General features: G+C 38.5%; 1 protein-coding gene across 3 annotated transcripts in view; it reads right to left on the minus strand.

The window, feature by feature from the left end:
* The window catches only part of col4a6 (collagen, type IV, alpha 6), a 110350-nt gene that overhangs the window by 6119 nt on the left and 85446 nt on the right, over window positions 1–18785 (minus strand). For 2 of the 3 annotated variants that reach the window (XM_067437368.1, XM_067437366.1), the window contains 30 exons: window positions 18722–18784; window positions 18490–18534; window positions 18354–18407; window positions 18204–18264; window positions 17926–18036; window positions 14653–14802; window positions 14368–14451; window positions 14097–14254; window positions 13617–13796; window positions 13187–13370; window positions 11982–12032; window positions 10234–10305; window positions 10002–10109; window positions 9646–9864; window positions 9385–9546; window positions 6465–6635; window positions 6001–6144; window positions 5619–5741; window positions 5221–5402; window positions 4918–4981; window positions 4701–4775; window positions 4466–4570; window positions 4243–4350; window positions 4039–4110; window positions 3818–3937; window positions 2131–2247; window positions 1785–1946; window positions 755–853; window positions 495–644; window positions 277–393 (listed from right to left, as the gene is read on the minus strand). In XM_067437368.1, the coding sequence (XP_067293469.1) occupies window positions 277–393; window positions 495–644; window positions 755–853; window positions 1785–1946; window positions 2131–2247; window positions 3818–3937; window positions 4039–4110; window positions 4243–4350; window positions 4466–4570; window positions 4701–4775; window positions 4918–4981; window positions 5221–5402; window positions 5619–5741; window positions 6001–6144; window positions 6465–6635; window positions 9385–9546; window positions 9646–9864; window positions 10002–10109; window positions 10234–10305; window positions 11982–12032; window positions 13187–13370; window positions 13617–13796; window positions 14097–14254; window positions 14368–14451; window positions 14653–14802; window positions 17926–18036; window positions 18204–18264; window positions 18354–18407; window positions 18490–18534; window positions 18722–18784 (3511 nt within the window). The remainder of the gene's footprint in view (window positions 1–276; window positions 394–494; window positions 645–754; window positions 854–1784; window positions 1947–2130; window positions 2248–3817; window positions 3938–4038; window positions 4111–4242; window positions 4351–4465; window positions 4571–4700; window positions 4776–4917; window positions 4982–5220; window positions 5403–5618; window positions 5742–6000; window positions 6145–6464; window positions 6636–9384; window positions 9547–9645; window positions 9865–10001; window positions 10110–10233; window positions 10306–11981; window positions 12033–13186; window positions 13371–13616; window positions 13797–14096; window positions 14255–14367; window positions 14452–14652; window positions 14803–17925; window positions 18037–18203; window positions 18265–18353; window positions 18408–18489; window positions 18535–18721; window position 18785) is intronic. The other variant, XM_067437367.1, reaches the window with a different exon arrangement.

The following is an 18785-nucleotide window of genomic DNA, read 5'->3' on the forward strand; positions in this document are numbered from 1 at the left end:
CCATGATGTCATATTTCAGGGTTCTTTGATGGATAGAAATCTCCAAAATAACAACATTTATTTGAAATTGAATGCATCCTTGTGGAATAAAATATAATTTTCCTAATTGGACTGGACACAACCTTTTTTATATGGTTAGTTACATTTTATTATTTTAATTGTGATCACTTTTTGTTATTTTCCCTTTTGTCCATGATAAACAAAACAAACCTGTGAACCACCAGATTGTTCCAAATGTATTAAACATTTTAAAATGTTAATGGAAACTCGTCGTACCTTGGTTTCCTGTGGGTCCTTGGTTTCCTGTGGGTCCAGGATCACCAAAAGCACCTGGAGATCCATCTGGACCAACTGGACCAAGTCTACCCACTGGTCCTCTGATCCCTTTGGGACCTAAATACATCAGAGGAATTGATATTGGGAATATTGGGGAAAAATGGATCAGACTTTCAGTTTACTTTTTCCATATCTTATGTGACAAAAAAGTCACTCACCTGGAAGTCCTGGGCTTCCTGGCTGGCCTGGTATTCCTGCCTGACCAACATATCCATCAAGACCTTGTGGGCCCGGATCCCCAAATGGCATACTGTCACTTATATTACGTGGAAACACATAACCTGGAGGTCCCTTAGGACCAGGAAGACCTGAGAGGACAAGCAAATGTTTTAATAGTGCTTATGATTTACATTTGTACTTTTATTACTGTTGTTTTAAAGTGTTTTAAGATATATAAAATGCACTCTAATCTACTGACCCTGTTGTCCTTTGGGTCCATTATTGCCAAAACGCCCTGGTTCTCCAGGGAACCCTGGTGGTCCACGTACACCACTAAAGCCAGGGTCACCTCTTTGCCCTTGTAAATCCAGATAAAAAAGAGAGCACAAAAATTAATGATTTCCCAAAGCCAGTCCATTGCATAGGAGACACGGGAGGTGACAAACGCCAGAGTTTTTTGTTCAGTGTTGACTCTGAGTTCTGCAAGCTCGCAAATCCTCTAATTATAACAAACAAAGTGTAGACACAATACACAAAACTTTGTGAGACTGAGTGACTGATGACTGACAGTTTTTTAAGTGATTTAAAATGGGGCACTTAGCATGAATGAGCATTTCTTCTTTGCCGAGATAATCCATCCACCACACAGGTGTGGCATATCAAGATGCTGATTAGACAACATGGTTATTGCACAATAAACTCTAAATCATCCCAAAGGTGTTCTATCGGGTTGAGGTCAGGACTCTGTTCAGGCTAGTCAAGTTCCTCCACACCAAACTCGCTCATCCATGTCTTTATGGACCTTTCTTTGTCCACTGGTGTGCAGTCATGTTGGAAGGGGGGGCCATCCCCAAACTGTTCCCACAAATTTTGGAGCACGAAATTGTCCAAAACATCAGGCGCAAAAATCACTGCCCGTGCCTTTTCAGCGCTAGTTTACTGAGCACTGAGCACCTTTAATGCTAAAACAGGGTTTGTGCCGGCTCAAGCTATTAGTAACGGTTATCTGGCCCTAAGTGCCTTCTTTTAAAAGAAACCATGAAAAAAACCATGATGTTTCAATGTTTCATGAAACCATGATGTTTCAATGTTTCATGAAACCATGATGTTTCAATGTTAAGTGGTCTCTTAATTTTTTCCAGAGTTGTATTATAGGAAATAGCAGTTCATATAAAAGATAAGCATTTCCAGTAAAGAATCTCAACTAGGGCGCTCACAGAGCCTGGGTCGGCCCTGTAAATTCCTATGAATAAAACACAACATGTAAAAAATATTAACAAAAGAAATACCTTTAAAACCAGAGCCGCCTGGAAATCCAGGGGCTCCAAATGTACCAGGTTCACCACGTGCTCCTGGTATTCCTGGTCGCCCTGGAAATCCAGGATCTCCTCTTTCTCCTTGGACTGTTCCAGGGCCTGGTGGACCAGGTAGGCCAGGAGGGCCAAAGGGACCTACAAATGATTCAGATCAACTGATTTCACTTTATCACAACACCTATGGGTAACCGCCATTAAAAAAGGTGAAGATTACATTCAAAGAGATACACATTAAAGTGGAATTATAACTGTTAGACCTCTTAATCTTAGAGAAGCAGTAAAAAGTAATGAGAACAAACAGAACAGAGATGTCCTGTACCTTCTCGTCCATCTAATCCTGGAAGTCCAGGGTCTCCAGGACGACCTGGGATATTAGAAGGACTAGGTGGCCCAGGTTGGCCTGGATTACCAGGGTAGCCTCTCAAACCAGTAGGACCTGAAAGTGAAAAATAAAATAAATAATAATAATAATAATAATAAAAAAAAATAATAATAAATAAATAAATATATATATATATATATATATATATATATATATATATATATATATATATATATATATATATATAATAATTAAATAATAATCATTATTCAATAATAATAATTAAATAATTAAAAAATAAATGAAAAAAAAAGTTCTTTTGGTTGCCTAGCAACGTGGGTGAAAGGATGCTGGCGTTGTCTGTTCGCCGCTTCTCCACCCACAAATCAAGTTAAGTGTACAGTTTGATTTAGATTTTATTTTCTTATGACCGTGACTATAGTCAAACAGTCAGAGCTACATTTGGGACTGTTGCTGATTGCTGGCAGCCACTAAGAGGACGTTGTTCGCCATTTTTCACCACTTCTCTGCTGTATTTGTTTGAATTGTTGCGGTTGCTTCAGGTTTGAAGGACATTTCATGTTGCTCGCTGTGGCTGCTCTCTCTTCTGGGTGTCGGCTGCTCACTGGTGGTCTCCCTCGGGCTTGAACTGCATGGTGGCTGAGGTTGCTGGTTGATTGGCGGCGTTTGTACGGGCATCATCACCGTCAGCCATGATGTCGAGATGTTCCGCGTCTCGGCTGCGTTGCTGTTCCGTCTTGCATTGCAGCCGTGGAACGGCTTGGACTTCTGAACGACCCGGAAAACTTAGTTTGCCTCCTGCATGGTGCTGCAGCGATTCCCTCCATCTGGTCTTCAGCTGTCATGCCTCGACGACGCCATCAGGACACTGCCGAATTGGGAATATGTAGCAATAGAGCCTCTAGTGCTGGGAGAAATGTAAAACATGGAGTGGACCCCAGTGTGCTGCGGAGCTTACAGAGACTTCCACCATCAGCTCTGTTTTCTGTTCAGAAAGGCTTCTAACTGTTATGTGTTGGTTGATTGCTTGTATTATTCTATATTGTTAATCTTTTTTTTTTTTTCATTGTTTCACTGAGATTTTTTGGATCTCCTGATCAAAACACATGCGAGGAAGATGCAGTAAAACAAACGATCGTATGTAAGCCGATGCATATCCAAAATAACGTGATCATCAATCAAAAGTCTAGACCATCCAGTTAGACCTTATTTACAAAGTTAAGAATTGTCAATTCATGGATAGTCTAATGTTACTGAATGAAATGTGGACCCAGGATGAGCTACAGGACTGTGCAAGCATTAGCGGTGTTGATGGACTCGATCTACTTCATCTGTGTTTGATCATCATTCTGAATCTGATCTGGATGTAGTCTTTGACAACAACATGATTTTCTCAGCTTTTTGTTTTAAAATGTTGCTTTTTTATGAAACTTACCCATATAAGTGTTGATAAAAAAGGAACGCATGAAGCTATACTAAAACTTTTTGTTGTTGTTGTTTAAAAGCAGAGTGTCTGTTTTTCATTTTGATATATTATACAGTATATTGATGGGCAATTACATTTTTGTGAAAATGATCAAAAACTGGTGGTGGCTGGCAACTTAAAAAAACAAATGCTGCTGGGTAAAGAGTTAATTGCCATGTCCATGATGATGAGTCTCACCAGTGTCTCCTTTGAATCCTTTCTCTCCAGGGCGGCCAGGTCCACCGGGTTGTGATGAGCCTCTCTCTCCCTTCTGGCCATTCACACCAGGAGTTCCAGGCCGACCACCTTCAACTACCCCTGATGACATATGGTAAATAAATGAGCAGTCACTAGGGTGTTTGTTCAGATTTATGGCTTATTGTAGAATTTATAATCAAAGGTTCGTCCGATTAATTTACCTGGAGCTCCAGATGGCCCCCTGGATCCTGGAAGACCATTGAGTCCATCTAAACCAGGTGAGCCTGGAAAACCTAAAGTAACATTTGCGGTAGACTATCTTAGAAATTGATTCAGGTTGCTTTCTTTTGGCTTGTAAAGAGATGAAAGACTAAACTGAAAAATATACTCGGTCTTGGCAATATTGGTAATAGTTCTTCATTAACCTTTCTCTCCTGGTAAGCCTAGTGCGCCAGGACGGCCTGCCTCTCCATCACGCCCGTTCTGTCCTGGATAACCAGGAAGCCCCCTAATGCCTGGGAGGCCTCGTGAGCCTATGAATAAATACAACAATAAAAACAAAATGACATTCAAAAAGAAAACATCTTTTGAATAAAAACTGTAATCATTACACCAGAATCATAATGGTGGCAGCAAATTTCCACATACTAAATCCTGGTGCTCCTGGATCTCCAGGAAAACCTTTCTGGCCTTGAAATCCTAAGACTCCTGGGTAACCTGAATCACCTGGTTCACCAGGGAGTCCTGGACCACCTGAAGGTTAAAAGAACAAATATATATTTACAGACTGGAGCATAAAATACAAAGTTAAATACAAAACAATATCTAAGAATTTAATAAATGAGTCATATCCATACTAAGAGCCTTAAAAAGTGTATCTCACCGCGGAATCCAGGATCTCCAATTGCACCCTTTGGTCCAGAGGGTCCAGATGATGCATAGGAGTCACCTTTCTCACCTTAAAAGACATAGGGGCATCAGTGCTGGCTGCCTTCAGCGTAATATTTAACTACATTAATTTGCCATATGTAGTGTAGGTTGGAAATAAAGATTGTAAATAATCATTCTACTAGTGACTAACAGAGTTACACAGATCTCACCTTTGCCACCAGATTGTCCTGGAGTCCCCGGGAACCCTGGAGTTCCAGGTACACCATCGTCACCCTGCGGTAGAGAACAACACACAAAAAAAAAAAAAAAATAAATAAAAGAAATTATATATAACAAAGAAAATTAAGACTATTTTTGTACATTGAAACATTTCAAATTTACCCTTTTAAATTGTACCACTATACGCCCTGTGCATAACACATTTTAGCAAATGCTGATACCAACATGAGTATTGATGGGTCCCTAGTAAATTTTGACATACTTAGACCTGAGCCTGCATACAGGATGCTTACCCTTAGACCTGGTGGGCCAGGGAAGCCCATAACTCCAGGAAAACCTTTAGGCCCAGGGAAGCCTGAAGAGCCAGGAATACCTGGGATTCCAGGCTGGCCAGGAAAACCTTTTGCTTGGTCAGCAACACCAGGTGATCCAGGAAAGCCGTCACGTCCAGGTTGCCCCGGAAAACCCTTATCACCTGTTGAAAAGAGAAATTACGTTTTTTAGTCATCCACCCAACACTATCATCACAAATGGAAAATATACAAGCATGTAATGTTGAGATGTTATGTAGAGTCATTTAATTAAGTTGGGGTATAGTTAATTAACATGTCAATGCCACTTAACAGCATGAATTGACCATTCTAAACTATGGAAATAAGGTCTAACTGGATGGTCTGTCCACTTTTTGTACCTCTTGGTCCTGGGAAACCAGGCAGTCCACCAGCTCCTGGGTTACCTGGTTCACCCTTTTCCAGCTGTTCTTGGGGAGATAATTGAGGAGATTGTCCTGGAGGACCAGGAGCACCACGATCCCCTTTAACACACACACACACACACACACACACACACACACACACACACACACACACACACACACACACACACACACACACACACACACACACACACACACACACACACACACACACACACACACACACACACACACACACACACACAATTACATCTGACTTCTTTCTGAAGTATTGAATTCTTTATTGAGTGCCTTCTATGGTTTCACTAAACTAGAAAAATATATATTACCATATGTCCTGCAAATGACATTAATATACCTTTGAGTCCTTTTGATCCAATTTCCCCACTTAAACCATCCTGCCCAGTGAAACCAGGAAAGCCTTTAACACCTGGGCTACCAGGGACTCCAGAAGAACCAGGTGATCCTGGGAAACCCAACAACCCAAAAGACCCCTTCTCCCCTTGAAAAAAGACAAACAATATCTACATTATGGTAAAAACAGACATGATAAGGGCACAGTAAAATAGTAGAAGCAAAGTAGGTAAATTTTCAATAGAATCAGGCAAGGGGCATTTAAAACAATCTCAGATTCGTGTTCTTTCTAATAATGCACAGCATAAGTTTTCCCTAAAAAAGTGTGTGTTTTTTTAATGGAGGGTAGAAGCAAGTTAAAATTACTCTAGAAATGAATCTAGAGTATCTTCAGTCAGCAATATAACTCAGGAAGTCAAATACATTTTAAAGAAATCTGCTTAATAAGACTTTCTAGTGTCTTCATACCCTTTATTCCTGGTCTTCCTGGTATGCCTGGACGTGATCCAATGCCAGGGGGTCCAGGAGGTCCCCTGAATCCCTGTGTCCCTGGGATGCCTGGATATCCTGGTATACCCTTAATTCCAGCAGGCCCTGGAAGCCCTGGATCTCCTCTCACACCCTTCGCCCCAGGGAAACCTGTGGAGCAAAAAATTTGTTATATCATAGTATTGGAATTTGGCTTTGAGAGATCCTTAAAATTACTTTTTATATGAAATCACAAATTAAATTAAACAAATTTTAAATTTTAAACAAAGTTTAAGTTAAGTAAAGTTTTTTTATGAGATTGTAAATGAACAGACATTATAAAGCTAAATCTTTAAAGACATTATACTTTAAACAGTATATAACTAACCAATAACAAGTAAATGCTTATAGTTACAATGTTTTACAAAAATGCATTTAGTAAAATATGCAATAAATGTTAATAAAAACATTTATTGATATTTGTTGTACTGGTTGAACAGTATATTTCACAATTTTGGAAATGTCAGCTCAAAGTAAAAGCTAATTCTAGACTGAGTGTACAAGAAGCTGAAACATGAAACATTACTTTCATGACTAACTAAAGAGGCTTATGTTTTACCAGAAGGTGTGTTTGTGATTAAAAAGGCACACAAGCACATCAGGGTTATAGCAGCGTAACACAAGTTCTGTGGCTAGATTGTTAGATGGTGTTGCTCTGTGAACTTGAGGATTAGTACTTAAACACACAAGTTTAAGGCCATCTTTTAAGCGTGAGCGTACTTATGTATGCCAGCTGGTACACAACAAACACAAAAAGATGTACAAATGCAGTTTAAACCACTCCACTGATGAAAGACTATCATGTTCAGTCTTAGAAATTACAAAGTGAGTTCTACTTTATTGCAATAACCCAAGGGGAAAGTTCACCCAAATGTTCTGTCGTCAATAACTCTCATGCCGTTACAAACTGAAAAGACATTAATTTATTGTTAAACACAATAAAAAAAGATTTTTTATTTAGAACCGTATCGTCCTGAAGAAGCCCCTTTTAAGCTAAAAGGGTTCTTTATGCTAGTTAAGGGTTCTTTATTCTCGCCTTTTTGTAAACTGTCAAAGCCACCTCATTACTGATTTTCTGGAGCTCATCAGCTATACATATACACAGACTGTCAAAAGGTAAAGATTTCTTTTAAAAATCGTATTTATTTATTTAATTTAAATTTAAAATGTTTTACCTGGTTTCCTACCAATCATGTCTTTTTCTCTTTTTTTAGTTTAGGTAAGGACACTCATCTTTTCTTCAGTAAGTAACAGAGATATTGAATTTATGATCCACACTGTTAGATATAGTTTCTTTTTGCTAATTTTGGACTTCATAAACAATTGTTTTAAATTAATCTAATATACAGACAAACTGTAACTTTAAACACAATTGTGTATTTCAGATGCAGTCATGTACCATAAACTCATCACCCTCAGAAAGAAACTGCCACTCAAAAATACACAAAATGATGGACGTATAAAGACATCATAGAGGATTGCGAAGATAATTCACTGGAACTTGGTCTTCATTACTATATTATCTATATTATCATTATCTATATCATGTTCAATGTCAACTGTTATTAATTAATGTATTCAGCTAACACCTGTTGTTAGAGCAGTTATTTTTGCTACAATTTGCTATGTCAAAAAAAGTAAAAGTCCCTAATTGACACAACATGATGGGGTTTATCTATTTATTTTGGATGTAAAACCCAAATAGAGGCAATAATAATATAAAGAAACTAATATAATAATATCAATGAAAATAAACATTAAAAAGGATTTAACACCATAACAGTCATTTTAAGGCAACGCTTTCAAAGCAAGATTATGGAACCTTATAAATAGGGTCTTTTTAGCAACAAAAAGGGTTCTGCTTTTGTAACAAGCCAAATAACTTGGTACTGTTTAGAGTCATTTTACCTTAGAGTGCATAAATGAAGATATTTTCAATGGGACAAGATAGAAGAGACACATTCACAATCAATATATGATTACATTTAATTTCATTTAGGTTTTTATTCACATAAACAATGATCAACACACATCAAATAGTAAATGGAAGCTCAACCATACTTATTTGATGTGCGACAACAAACCTCATTGATCAATGTTTATATCTGAGTAAAAGTCTAAATTAAATCAAAGAAAGTGATCATGTCTCTTCAGAAGTATTAGAGTAAACTGTCAAAGTTTTAGTGTATCAGACTCAATAGAGAGAATAAAATCTATCAGGTTCGTTTAAAAATATCTTCATTGGTCTTTTGACGATGAATACAATTCTTATGGGTTTGGAACGAGATGAGGATGAGTGAATAATGACGGAATTTAGAAACACAAGGAAAGACAAGTGTGTTAAGAGGTAGCAAGGCAAGAATGTTAGATGTGTGTTAGATAAACATCAACACTATATGCGGGGCATCTGGGAGGACAATATTTCTCACCTTGGCAGCCTAGTGAGGTGACCCAACACCAAAAATAGAAGAGGGTGACACCACAAATGGAAGGATGGTAGGGTAGAAATGATGGTGACAACAAATAATAAGGAATGGAGGATGACCATAAAGAAAAGAATAATGAAAACAGATATTTTTGTGAGGAAGATCAGTAAACACAGGCTGACAAAGACTGATGAGAAGAGAATGAGTCAACGGTGAAATATTTTACCATAACTACTGAAATCTACAGTAGTTTACACAATGCTCACAACAAGAGATTCCTCATGATGAAGTCTTAGGAGCTGTGTAGAACTTCCAAAAAATGATAATGGGAAAGGTCCTAGTAACAAAATTGCTTATTATGGAGCTCAAAGTAGAGTTTACCCTAGAATATGGATCTAAATAGCTTTTATGAGAATGAGAAGGAATTTGCATACCTGGAGGTCCTTCAAATCCTTTAGCTCCAGCTGGCCCTCTGGAACCAGGGATACCCCCGGGAGGGATTTCTCCTGGTGGACCTATAGGACCTACGCGACCAGGTATTCCATTCACACCTCGCTCACCCTTTACACCAGGAATACCACTGCGTCCATCATTACCTAAGAAAGGAATCCATTAGTACTAATGCTTGATTATCCATATATACTGGTGCTAATGATGTTGAGAGTAGCTTTGTGAAAACATCTCATCAAACTTACCAGGCCTCCCAGGTAAACCAGGTGTCCCAGGTTGACCCTTGTCTCCTGGCTCTCCTGGTCTCCCTGGAAAACCTGGACCTCCAGGGGTGGCTCCAAGCACCACACCGGGTTCTCCCTTAGCTCCTGGCGCACCTGGAAAACCATCTCTTCCTGGAGACCCTGGTAAGCCAGAACTTGTTGTTCCTGGTAAACCCGGATCTCCTCTGGGTCCGGGGAAACCTAACCATAAGTTAGAGATAGACAATTAGAATTGAACTATAACCTCTAAATCTATAGAAAAGCAAGTTGACTAATTATGCTGTGTACAATTTGTGGTTAATTTAAGCACCCATTCACATTTAAGGGTGTAATCTTACCCTGCGGGCCTGGCTGACCTCCAAAGCCTGGTTCTCCTCTCTCACCTTTTGACCCATCAAACCCTGGTCGCCCACTTACTCCTGGGGAACCAGGCCGGCCCTTTGGCCCTAACATATACATGAACACAGACATGTGCAAAAGAATGTGTTTAAACATTTGAAATGTGATTAACCCTTTATATTTAAAATACTACTATTTTCAACTTTTATATACTTTTAGAAATTCGATTACCTGGCACTCCAGGACGTCCAGAGAATCCTGGATCTCCTGGTTCACCAGGAATCCTACAGGGCAGTGGTGTTCCTGTTAACATCCATATCATTGTCAGAATCATATAAAACTGTCAATAATGGCCCATTCCACACACACATACATCTAACACTGGCAAACTGTATAACAGTATTCTACTCTAAAAATCAGTATCAAAGGGATAGTTCACCCAAAAACGAATATCTTGTCATTATTTACTCACCCTCATGTTGGTATAAGTTTCTTCTGCTGAACAAAAAAGAAGATAGTTTGAAGAATGTTGATAGCCAGATGGCAGCCATTGACTTTTTTGTTTGATTACCAACATTCTTTTAAATATGTTCAACAAAAGAAAGAAACTGAGAAAGAATACAGGTGTAAAACAACTTGAGGGTGAGTAAGTGATGACAAAATGTGCTTTTTTGGGGAGAACTATTCCTTTAAAAGTGGGCATTTGTGTTAGTTAATTGTTAGTTTAAAACATTTGCTCTGAATATCTAAGATCAGTAAATGTTGGCTGACAAGAAAAAGGACAGGAGTAAATATATTTCAGCTATATAATTACATTACAATCCAGCAGTAGTGAAGTATTTTACAGTAGTGAAGTAATTTTGTTTTCAAGTATAAGTACTTTATCAGTGTTATTTGGAAAACTTCACAACATTCCAAAACATAGTATTGTAGTTTTTACTGCACTCCGTTTCATATCGCATATAATTTAATACTTGATTACATTAAGACTTTCTTATGTTTAAAGTAAGAAATACAAGAAATAAAGTATTACATTTTTAATGTAATTAGGTATTTAAGTATAAGGTAAAAAAAAAAACTCCTTTAATTTATGAAATGTAGAGCAGTAAAAAGTACATTATGCTTTGGAATGTAGTAAAATAAATGTTTTCCAAAGAAAACCGGCGATAAAGTACATATAATTGAGTATAAAGTAACAATACTTCACTACTGTCCGCCTCTGGAATCCAGCATTACAATTTCATGAACTTTCAGACAATAATAGTATTACATTTAATATAATAAATGTATAACTGACTGACATAAAGGAGCAAACTTTGTGGAGGGCTTTTTTAAATTTACCTAGAGCTTAGGAGCAAATTATTTCAGTTTCAAAGACAGAAATGTGCAGTTTACATTTTCTTATTAAAGCACTTATATTTATTATTATGTAAAAAGTAATGTTATTTAAACATCATCTTGCTCAAGGTTGTACAAATCATCATTACCTGTAGGTGGATTTGTCTCTTTGCGTGAGTGTTTATTGGCCATAAAGGAAATCTAAAATGTAATTGTTTTTCCTCTAGGCTCATAATAAGACATAACAGTGTATTTTAGTGTTGAAATAAACTGCTGCATAGGCTTTCATTGTAAGTGGATATACAGTAAAGGCAATTTGTTATTATTATTTACAAACTAAAGGATGTCATTTTCATACCTATAAAACAAAAAAACAAAAAACAAAAACTGTCCCACCATCCCCGCAGTACATTCAGCATCTTATGGCTAATAACATGCACAAAGATTGTTAAATGGCTGGCAAAAGAGGGCTGTTACATGGTAACTACCACTTTTCCAGAATGGCAATTCATGCTAAAGGAAAGTCTTAATGAAAGTATGGTCAGGTTTGGTGGACACTAGAGTTAAGCTGTCTGATATAGTCAGGCCATTGTAAAATGATTTATTTTATACTGGCTGCAGCTCTGGGCTTCGCATCTCACCTCCCTCTTCCAAAGAGGCATCATTAAGCCCCGCCTGCCCACAGCTGTCACCTAGTCAGACAACATGCAAGGGCAAGAGAGATTGCAAGAGAAGCTGTCAATCAATCGGTTGATGAATCAGTTCATTCGGGCAGCAAAAATAAGAAATCAAATGCATAAGCATGTAAATGATTGTACCTTTAGTAGAGAAATAAATAAAAAAGCTCATTCAAATATTCCAGCACATTCGGTTAAAGCAGTGCAAATAAAGAAATCAAAAGGCCAACATGTGCATGGCTGTGTCAAAGCCATTCCATTGCTAAGAGAGAGATGGAGAGCATGTAGACAAGTGAAAGGATTTAGGGATTCAGACATAGATGCTAAGACGTATGATTTGAATTGCACCTGCTCAATTTCTCTCCGAATGGAATGGCTTGCAAAGAAGTCAAAAGTTCTGTTAGCACAGGCAAAATGTCAAGATTCACTCACACTCACACACATCCAGTGCTTGTCAAGATGAAATGTAGCAACCTCTAAACTGAAGCTCTTTCAGCTTAGCTTATATTATACTGTTCAATTATGCAATTCAGGACACCTACAGGAAAAACCAACTGGATATTCCTCAATCAAATGAAATGAGGAAAGATCATGCCAATCTAATGTAATTAACTGGATTAGAAATGACCAAATGTGCCTGTTTTAAACCGCTGTACTGAATATTTCCAAACATTGCAATGTAAACTCACAAAACAAGCTAAATATGCCAAATTGTGTATTTTGTATTTTTGTAATTTGTAAAAAAAAAATTTTTTTTTATTGTTTTGGCTACTACATACTCAATATTTAAATAGTATTTATGAATCATAAATAACTAAATAAGTGTAATTACCCGGTTTATAAAATATTTTGCTTGTATATTATTTTTTTATGATGTTTTATGCCTGTATTCAATATACATATGTTTATGTTAACTGCTTATATTGACAAAATGCTCTTTTATCCACCAGTTTACATTCATTTGTATACATGCAATTCACTATAAATAAATATTTAAGCTACATAGAGCATTCTTTATAAAAAGTTATCACATACATTATATGGGATCTTATTAACCAATAATAATAATTACACAACATGATGAAATAATGCCATGTAAGCTGAATAAATCATTTTTATATTATGTGTATATCTATTGTAAAGTGTTACTGAAGTGTTTTTCTACTTACCTGGAGAACCTGGGAGCCCAGGTGATCCAGGAAGACCATTGAATCCAGGATCACCTTGTGACCCTTTGAACCCAGCTGCACCGGGATAGCCAATACCAGGTTCGCCACTAGAACCGGGACGACCTTTGGACCCTGGGATACCAGGAAAACCTTTATCGCCAGTCACCCCAAAACCAGAGTCCCCCTGTAAAAAAGCAGAATTACAACAACCAACCATTTTATCAGCAGTTACTGTTGTCGCGCAAGTCCACATATCTTCTTTGGCAGTAACTACGGAGCTGATGAAATGAAATGATAGAAAGGAAAATTCTGTTGCATTATTTTCCTGTTTAACACTGTGAAGCTGCTTTGAAACAATAGGCATTGTAAAAAAGTGCTTTATAAATAAACGTGACTTGACTTGAACAGGTAAATTAGCCTATAAACTCACAGGTGGACCTGGTTGTCCAGGGAAGCCAGGAGAACCATCCCTTCCAGGGTTTCCGCTTGCTCCAAGTGGTCCAGGAAGACCCTGCTGACCCAAATCACCTTTTTGTCCTCTACCTTCAGGGAAGAAAGAATTACCTTTCTCTCCTTTACGCCCATAAAAGCCTCTCTCACCCGCACGACCCTAAAAGAAAAAATAAGACTCAATTAATACTTTAAGCAATATTTGATGATGTTCCCTGATGAACCCAATTTTTTCTCACAAGGATCAATAAGACAATAAAAGAAACGTTTGCAATTCTGTCATAGAAATCTTTTTTTTTTAAGATTTGTTTAATGAATTTCTGGAAATTACCACCACAACATCAGCCATTTTGATAGCTAAAAAAAATCCTGGTGGGACTGTCAAAGCATTATTTCATGCAATAATTTTTCTTTAAAAAAAAAAAATAATAATATTTTTTTTTTATTAACACTGTCTTACATCAAAGCCCTGTGGCCCACGAGATCCTGGGAAACCTTGGTCACCAATTTCTCCCTTCACACCATTAGCTCCAGGGAAACCTGGGGGCCCTTGGGGGCCTTGAGGTCCCTGTCCACCCGTCGTTCCTCCACCCAAACAGTTGCAGCCACCATTGTCTCCTGCAGAAGCACAGGGTCAAGTAGGAAAAAGAAGAAAGTCCATGTGTGCCATTATTATTATCTAAATTTAAACTCAATACTTCTCTTTTCATTTATACAACAGAGTTGCTTACCTTTAAACCCTTTATAGCCTTTGTCTCCAGCAAGCCCTGTTGGACCAGGCCGACCCGGAAAACCAGGTAGCGCAGCAGAGTTTACTAGAAAAAATGAATGTGTTAATCTGTCATTGCTAACTTTCTACTTGATTTAACCCATAAAAATGACTTTTTTTAGTGTGATTTAATTTGTCAAATCTTGATTTACGTTTCACTTGAATAAATCTAGAAAAGTTAGATGTTACAACATGAAGCATATTTATAGGTTACTTGAAATTATGATGAAATTATGAAAAAGCTTACATATATTGCCTGGTGGTCCAGGGAGACCAGGAAATCCAGAAATGCCCGGATTTCCAGGAAAACCTTCAGGACCATAAGAATCCCGACCTGGGTTTCCCCTCTGTCCTTTTGGTCCACGACTACCAGGGAACCCACGACTACCAGGGAACCCTAAATAGACAAGCAAGACTATGAGTTAAAATAATATTGATATATACAGTAAATTCTAGAAAACTCACCGCCACGACATTAGGGTCGATCATTTCCACGGTTTTGCTATGGGGTTGCCAGATTATTCTGAGCAATTGTTAGCATGCTGCTATGCGGTCGATAATGTAGGGTTCTTTTTAATGAAATGAAAACATATACAGCATGAGCAGTGTAGTCAAACTGATTCCTGGAAAAATAACTCATGAGTCAGCTTTGTCAAAAGCCATTAAAAGATTAAGTAAACACATTGTTCAAGTACTGTTTTAAATTTATAATCAAATTTGTCATTATTTGACAATGTAATTGCATTTTATTTTTTCTAAGACTGAAGAGTTCCGATGCAAAAGCCTCTAAAAGCCACTTCAGTCAAAAATTTGATAACAATACAGAGCATATAGTATACATTCATAAAACAATTTAACTTCAAACCAGCCTTAATCCATTCAGAAGTACCAGTACTTAGGTAGAAACCTATACATAGAAGCTTGACAAAATTGCTAATTTTAAAGAAAAACATCAGACGGATTTAGAGGCTTTCTTCGAGTATTTCCTCCTCAAAAATTATTAAAGAATTGTTACATTTCTTTCTTTTCGCACCCCTTGTGATTGCACAGGTGTTCTGATAATATGGTTATTAGATATTACTCAAATCCCTCTATGTAATTCTATGAGATTGTTTATGTCCATTTTTTGTCCTGAAGACAAAAATATATATATAAGGGCCAGATTTAGAAACTGCTTGTGTCAGCACAAACCTTTTGCCGTTAAAGGGGGGGTGAAACACTCAGTTTCAGTCAATCTCATGTCAATCTTGAGTACCTATAGAGTAGTATTGCATCCTTCATATCTCCGAAAAGTCTTTCGTTTTATAATATTTATAAAAGAAAGATAGGCTGTACCGAGTCTTTCCGGAAAAAAACGAGCGGATGGAGGCGTATCGTGTGGGCGGAGCTAAAGAATGACGAGCGCGCGCAGCTACTGCATGAGAGCTTCTGAAAGCTGACATCGTCATGCGTGGAAAAGAAGCGTGGCTATCAATCAGATTCAACTAATACATATATGATCCAGAATCAGATCCGGAGGATGAAATAAGGGTGCGTTCACACTTGTAGTTCGGTTCGTTTGGTACGGACCAAAAAACAAAAACAAAACATAATAGTCCAGGTCCGCATAGCGTTCACACGGGCATTTTTAACAGCGAACCTAAAGTTACCGAACCAAAGGCATAGGGAGACGCTCACAAACTGATTGGTCGGCTTATATGACGTAGGAGCTCGCTTACCGAACATTCAAAACAATGCTGTGTGCGTATTACACGCGCAGGCATTTTATGCGTGTACAAATGGCATTATTTTTTACCAGAGAACTCATGAAGAGCTCATGAAATGTTCAAAACATTCAAAACAACGCTGTGTGCTGGATTAAACGCGATAATTTTATGCGTGTACATGTGGCATTATTTTTACCCGCTGAGAACTCATGAAGAGCTCATAAAATGTTCAAAACATTCAAAACAGCAGCAGGATTTCCTCCGTTGTGCAGAGACGGCCGTTCTGTCGTCTGTACCTGCTAATAATGGGCAACACAGGAACTTTGATGAGAAGAGCCAGGTATGCTTTTTGTGTGTTTTTTCTAGCATTTTTGAAACATGCTCGTCTGACCAAATGATTAGGCACTTCATCGTTGCTCCACGTTTGCCCTCTAACGTTAAAGTTACTCATTTTGGATACACCGATCTTTCCGCGTCGTCAAATCAGCTGCATTATGCGTCGCATCTTGTGACATTATACGTTTGGTTTTTGGTCCGTTAACATGTCTTTGGTCCGTGTTGCGTTCATATATCAACTGAACCACACCAGATTTCGTTTGGAAGCGGACCGAGACCCATCTTTTTAGCGGTCTTAGTCCGCTTGTTTGGTGCGCACCAGGGTTCGGATGGCAGCATTCACATATGTTCAAATGAACCGCACTAACCGAGCAACCGCACCAGGGTTCGTTTTAATCGAACCAAACATGATAAGTGTGAAAGCACCCTAAATTGAACAGGAGAAACAGCAGCAGCAGGACGTCCGTCTCTGTGGTATGTACTGTATTTAGTGGCCTGTCAACATTTGTGTGTGTTTACTCGTGGTATATGATGACATGATTTGGTTTATGGACTATTGTATGCGACTAAACCTTAGCAGTAGCAAGCAAAGCGGTTTTGCATGTCAGATAGTGTATAAAAAAAACAATGGAGTAACGTTAGCGCATTTGAATGACGAAGCACGCTAGCCTAGGTTTATGTTTGGGTGGTTTTATAATAAACAAACTGACATATTAGTCAGCTAAACAAATGTATTTAAACACACACCATACATCACATGCTCCATTGATAAATTAACTATACACGATCGTGTTGTTTACTGATGTTTACTTACGCGACGATAGCCAACAACATAGACATTTGAAGCAGTTTTACTCAACGCCTGCTTCCAAAGCACGACCGTCAAAAGCACACTTCTTGTTGATTTTGTGAAGTCCTGTGTGAGCAGTGACTGTGGAGATCCACTTTTGCGACTGAAGCGATGTTGTGAAGCTTCCCTTCATTTCTGCGTTCAAATCGGTTCAAATGCAGCGCTGCCTTCCCGGAATGCTGTGCTGAAGCGTTGAAGTCGCTCGACGTCACCCATAGGAATAAAGTGGAGTGCAGTGTCAGAAATGTTGCGCGGACGAGTGGATCTGCACCTGAGAGAGTATTTATGGGGCGTGCATTTGCTCTTGCTCTAGTCACGCGCGGCGCGCACACTTCCGGGAGAAGAGCCCGTACAGCTCATACAAGGGCCTTCCGCTCTGTCGACGTCAAGCGGACCCATACTCAGAAAAAACTCTCCGACCCCCCCCCTTCCCATTATGGAAATGATCCGGCTGTGTAGATCTATTTTCACTCTCAACTGCGCTATTTTGGAATTGCACTCTCATGCTAATTTGCCCTGTTTAGTAAATCTGGCCCCAAGTCTGATCACTTAGTAAAGTCATAGCACATTCTCCTCAACAAGCTGTGTGATTTAAGTCATAAAGTATTCAAATGTATGTCACTAGTACCTGTGTTAAAAGCAGGTGGTCCAGGAAGACCAGGCTGACCAGGAAACCCTGGAAAACCTGAATCTCCAGTTAGCCCCGGATAACCAGGAAAGCCAGGATCACCTGGAGGACCTAGGTACAAACAAATTAAATAATCACTGAAGAATGTACATCAGCACACATAGGAGTGTGTGTATGTGCATAAGAGATTAGAAGATGCAACTACCGTACAAAAGGTCATGAAAGGGTATGAAAGTGAAAAATACTTCTTAAAGATAAATAATAATGATTCCTGATACCTTTAATTCCATCTGCTGGTTCCAAAATCGGTCCAGGTGGACCTGGGTCTCCTCTGTCACCCTAAAAAACATATTGAAAAAAATGTGCTGCTGTGTAACATATTCCTGTTTGACATATTGTTTTGTATTTTTCTTGTGGTGCATTCTTACTTTTGGGCCATTAAAACCTGATTGGCCTGTAAAACCCGGATCCCCAGCGAAGCCCTAGAGAGGAAACAGGAGATGGTCCATATATAATAATCATATAGGAGGGCAATCGTTTAGATTGGAGAATTCCATTTCTTACTTTTCTTCCTGGTAGCCCAGGAGGACCATTCAGACCAGGTGCACCCTGTCATATTGAGTAACACAAAACAAGAAATTCAGGTAGATTCAAAACAAACACAGGATGTCACATTTGATATGAATATAAATTAACCAAATATTGTCTAATGCAGTACACAAGTATGCAGCTTTAACATGTAGTGTAAAATGACAAAGAGCCACCTAAAATAGTGTAAATAGTGTATAGGACTTACCCTCGAGCCTGGCAAACCCAGGATTCCCTTTTCTCCAGTCTCACCTCTAAAACCAAATGGGCCC

This window comes from Pseudorasbora parva, chromosome 1 (genome assembly GCF_024679245.1).
Source record: "Pseudorasbora parva isolate DD20220531a chromosome 1, ASM2467924v1, whole genome shotgun sequence".
Lineage (NCBI taxonomy): Eukaryota > Metazoa > Chordata > Actinopteri > Cypriniformes > Gobionidae > Pseudorasbora > Pseudorasbora parva.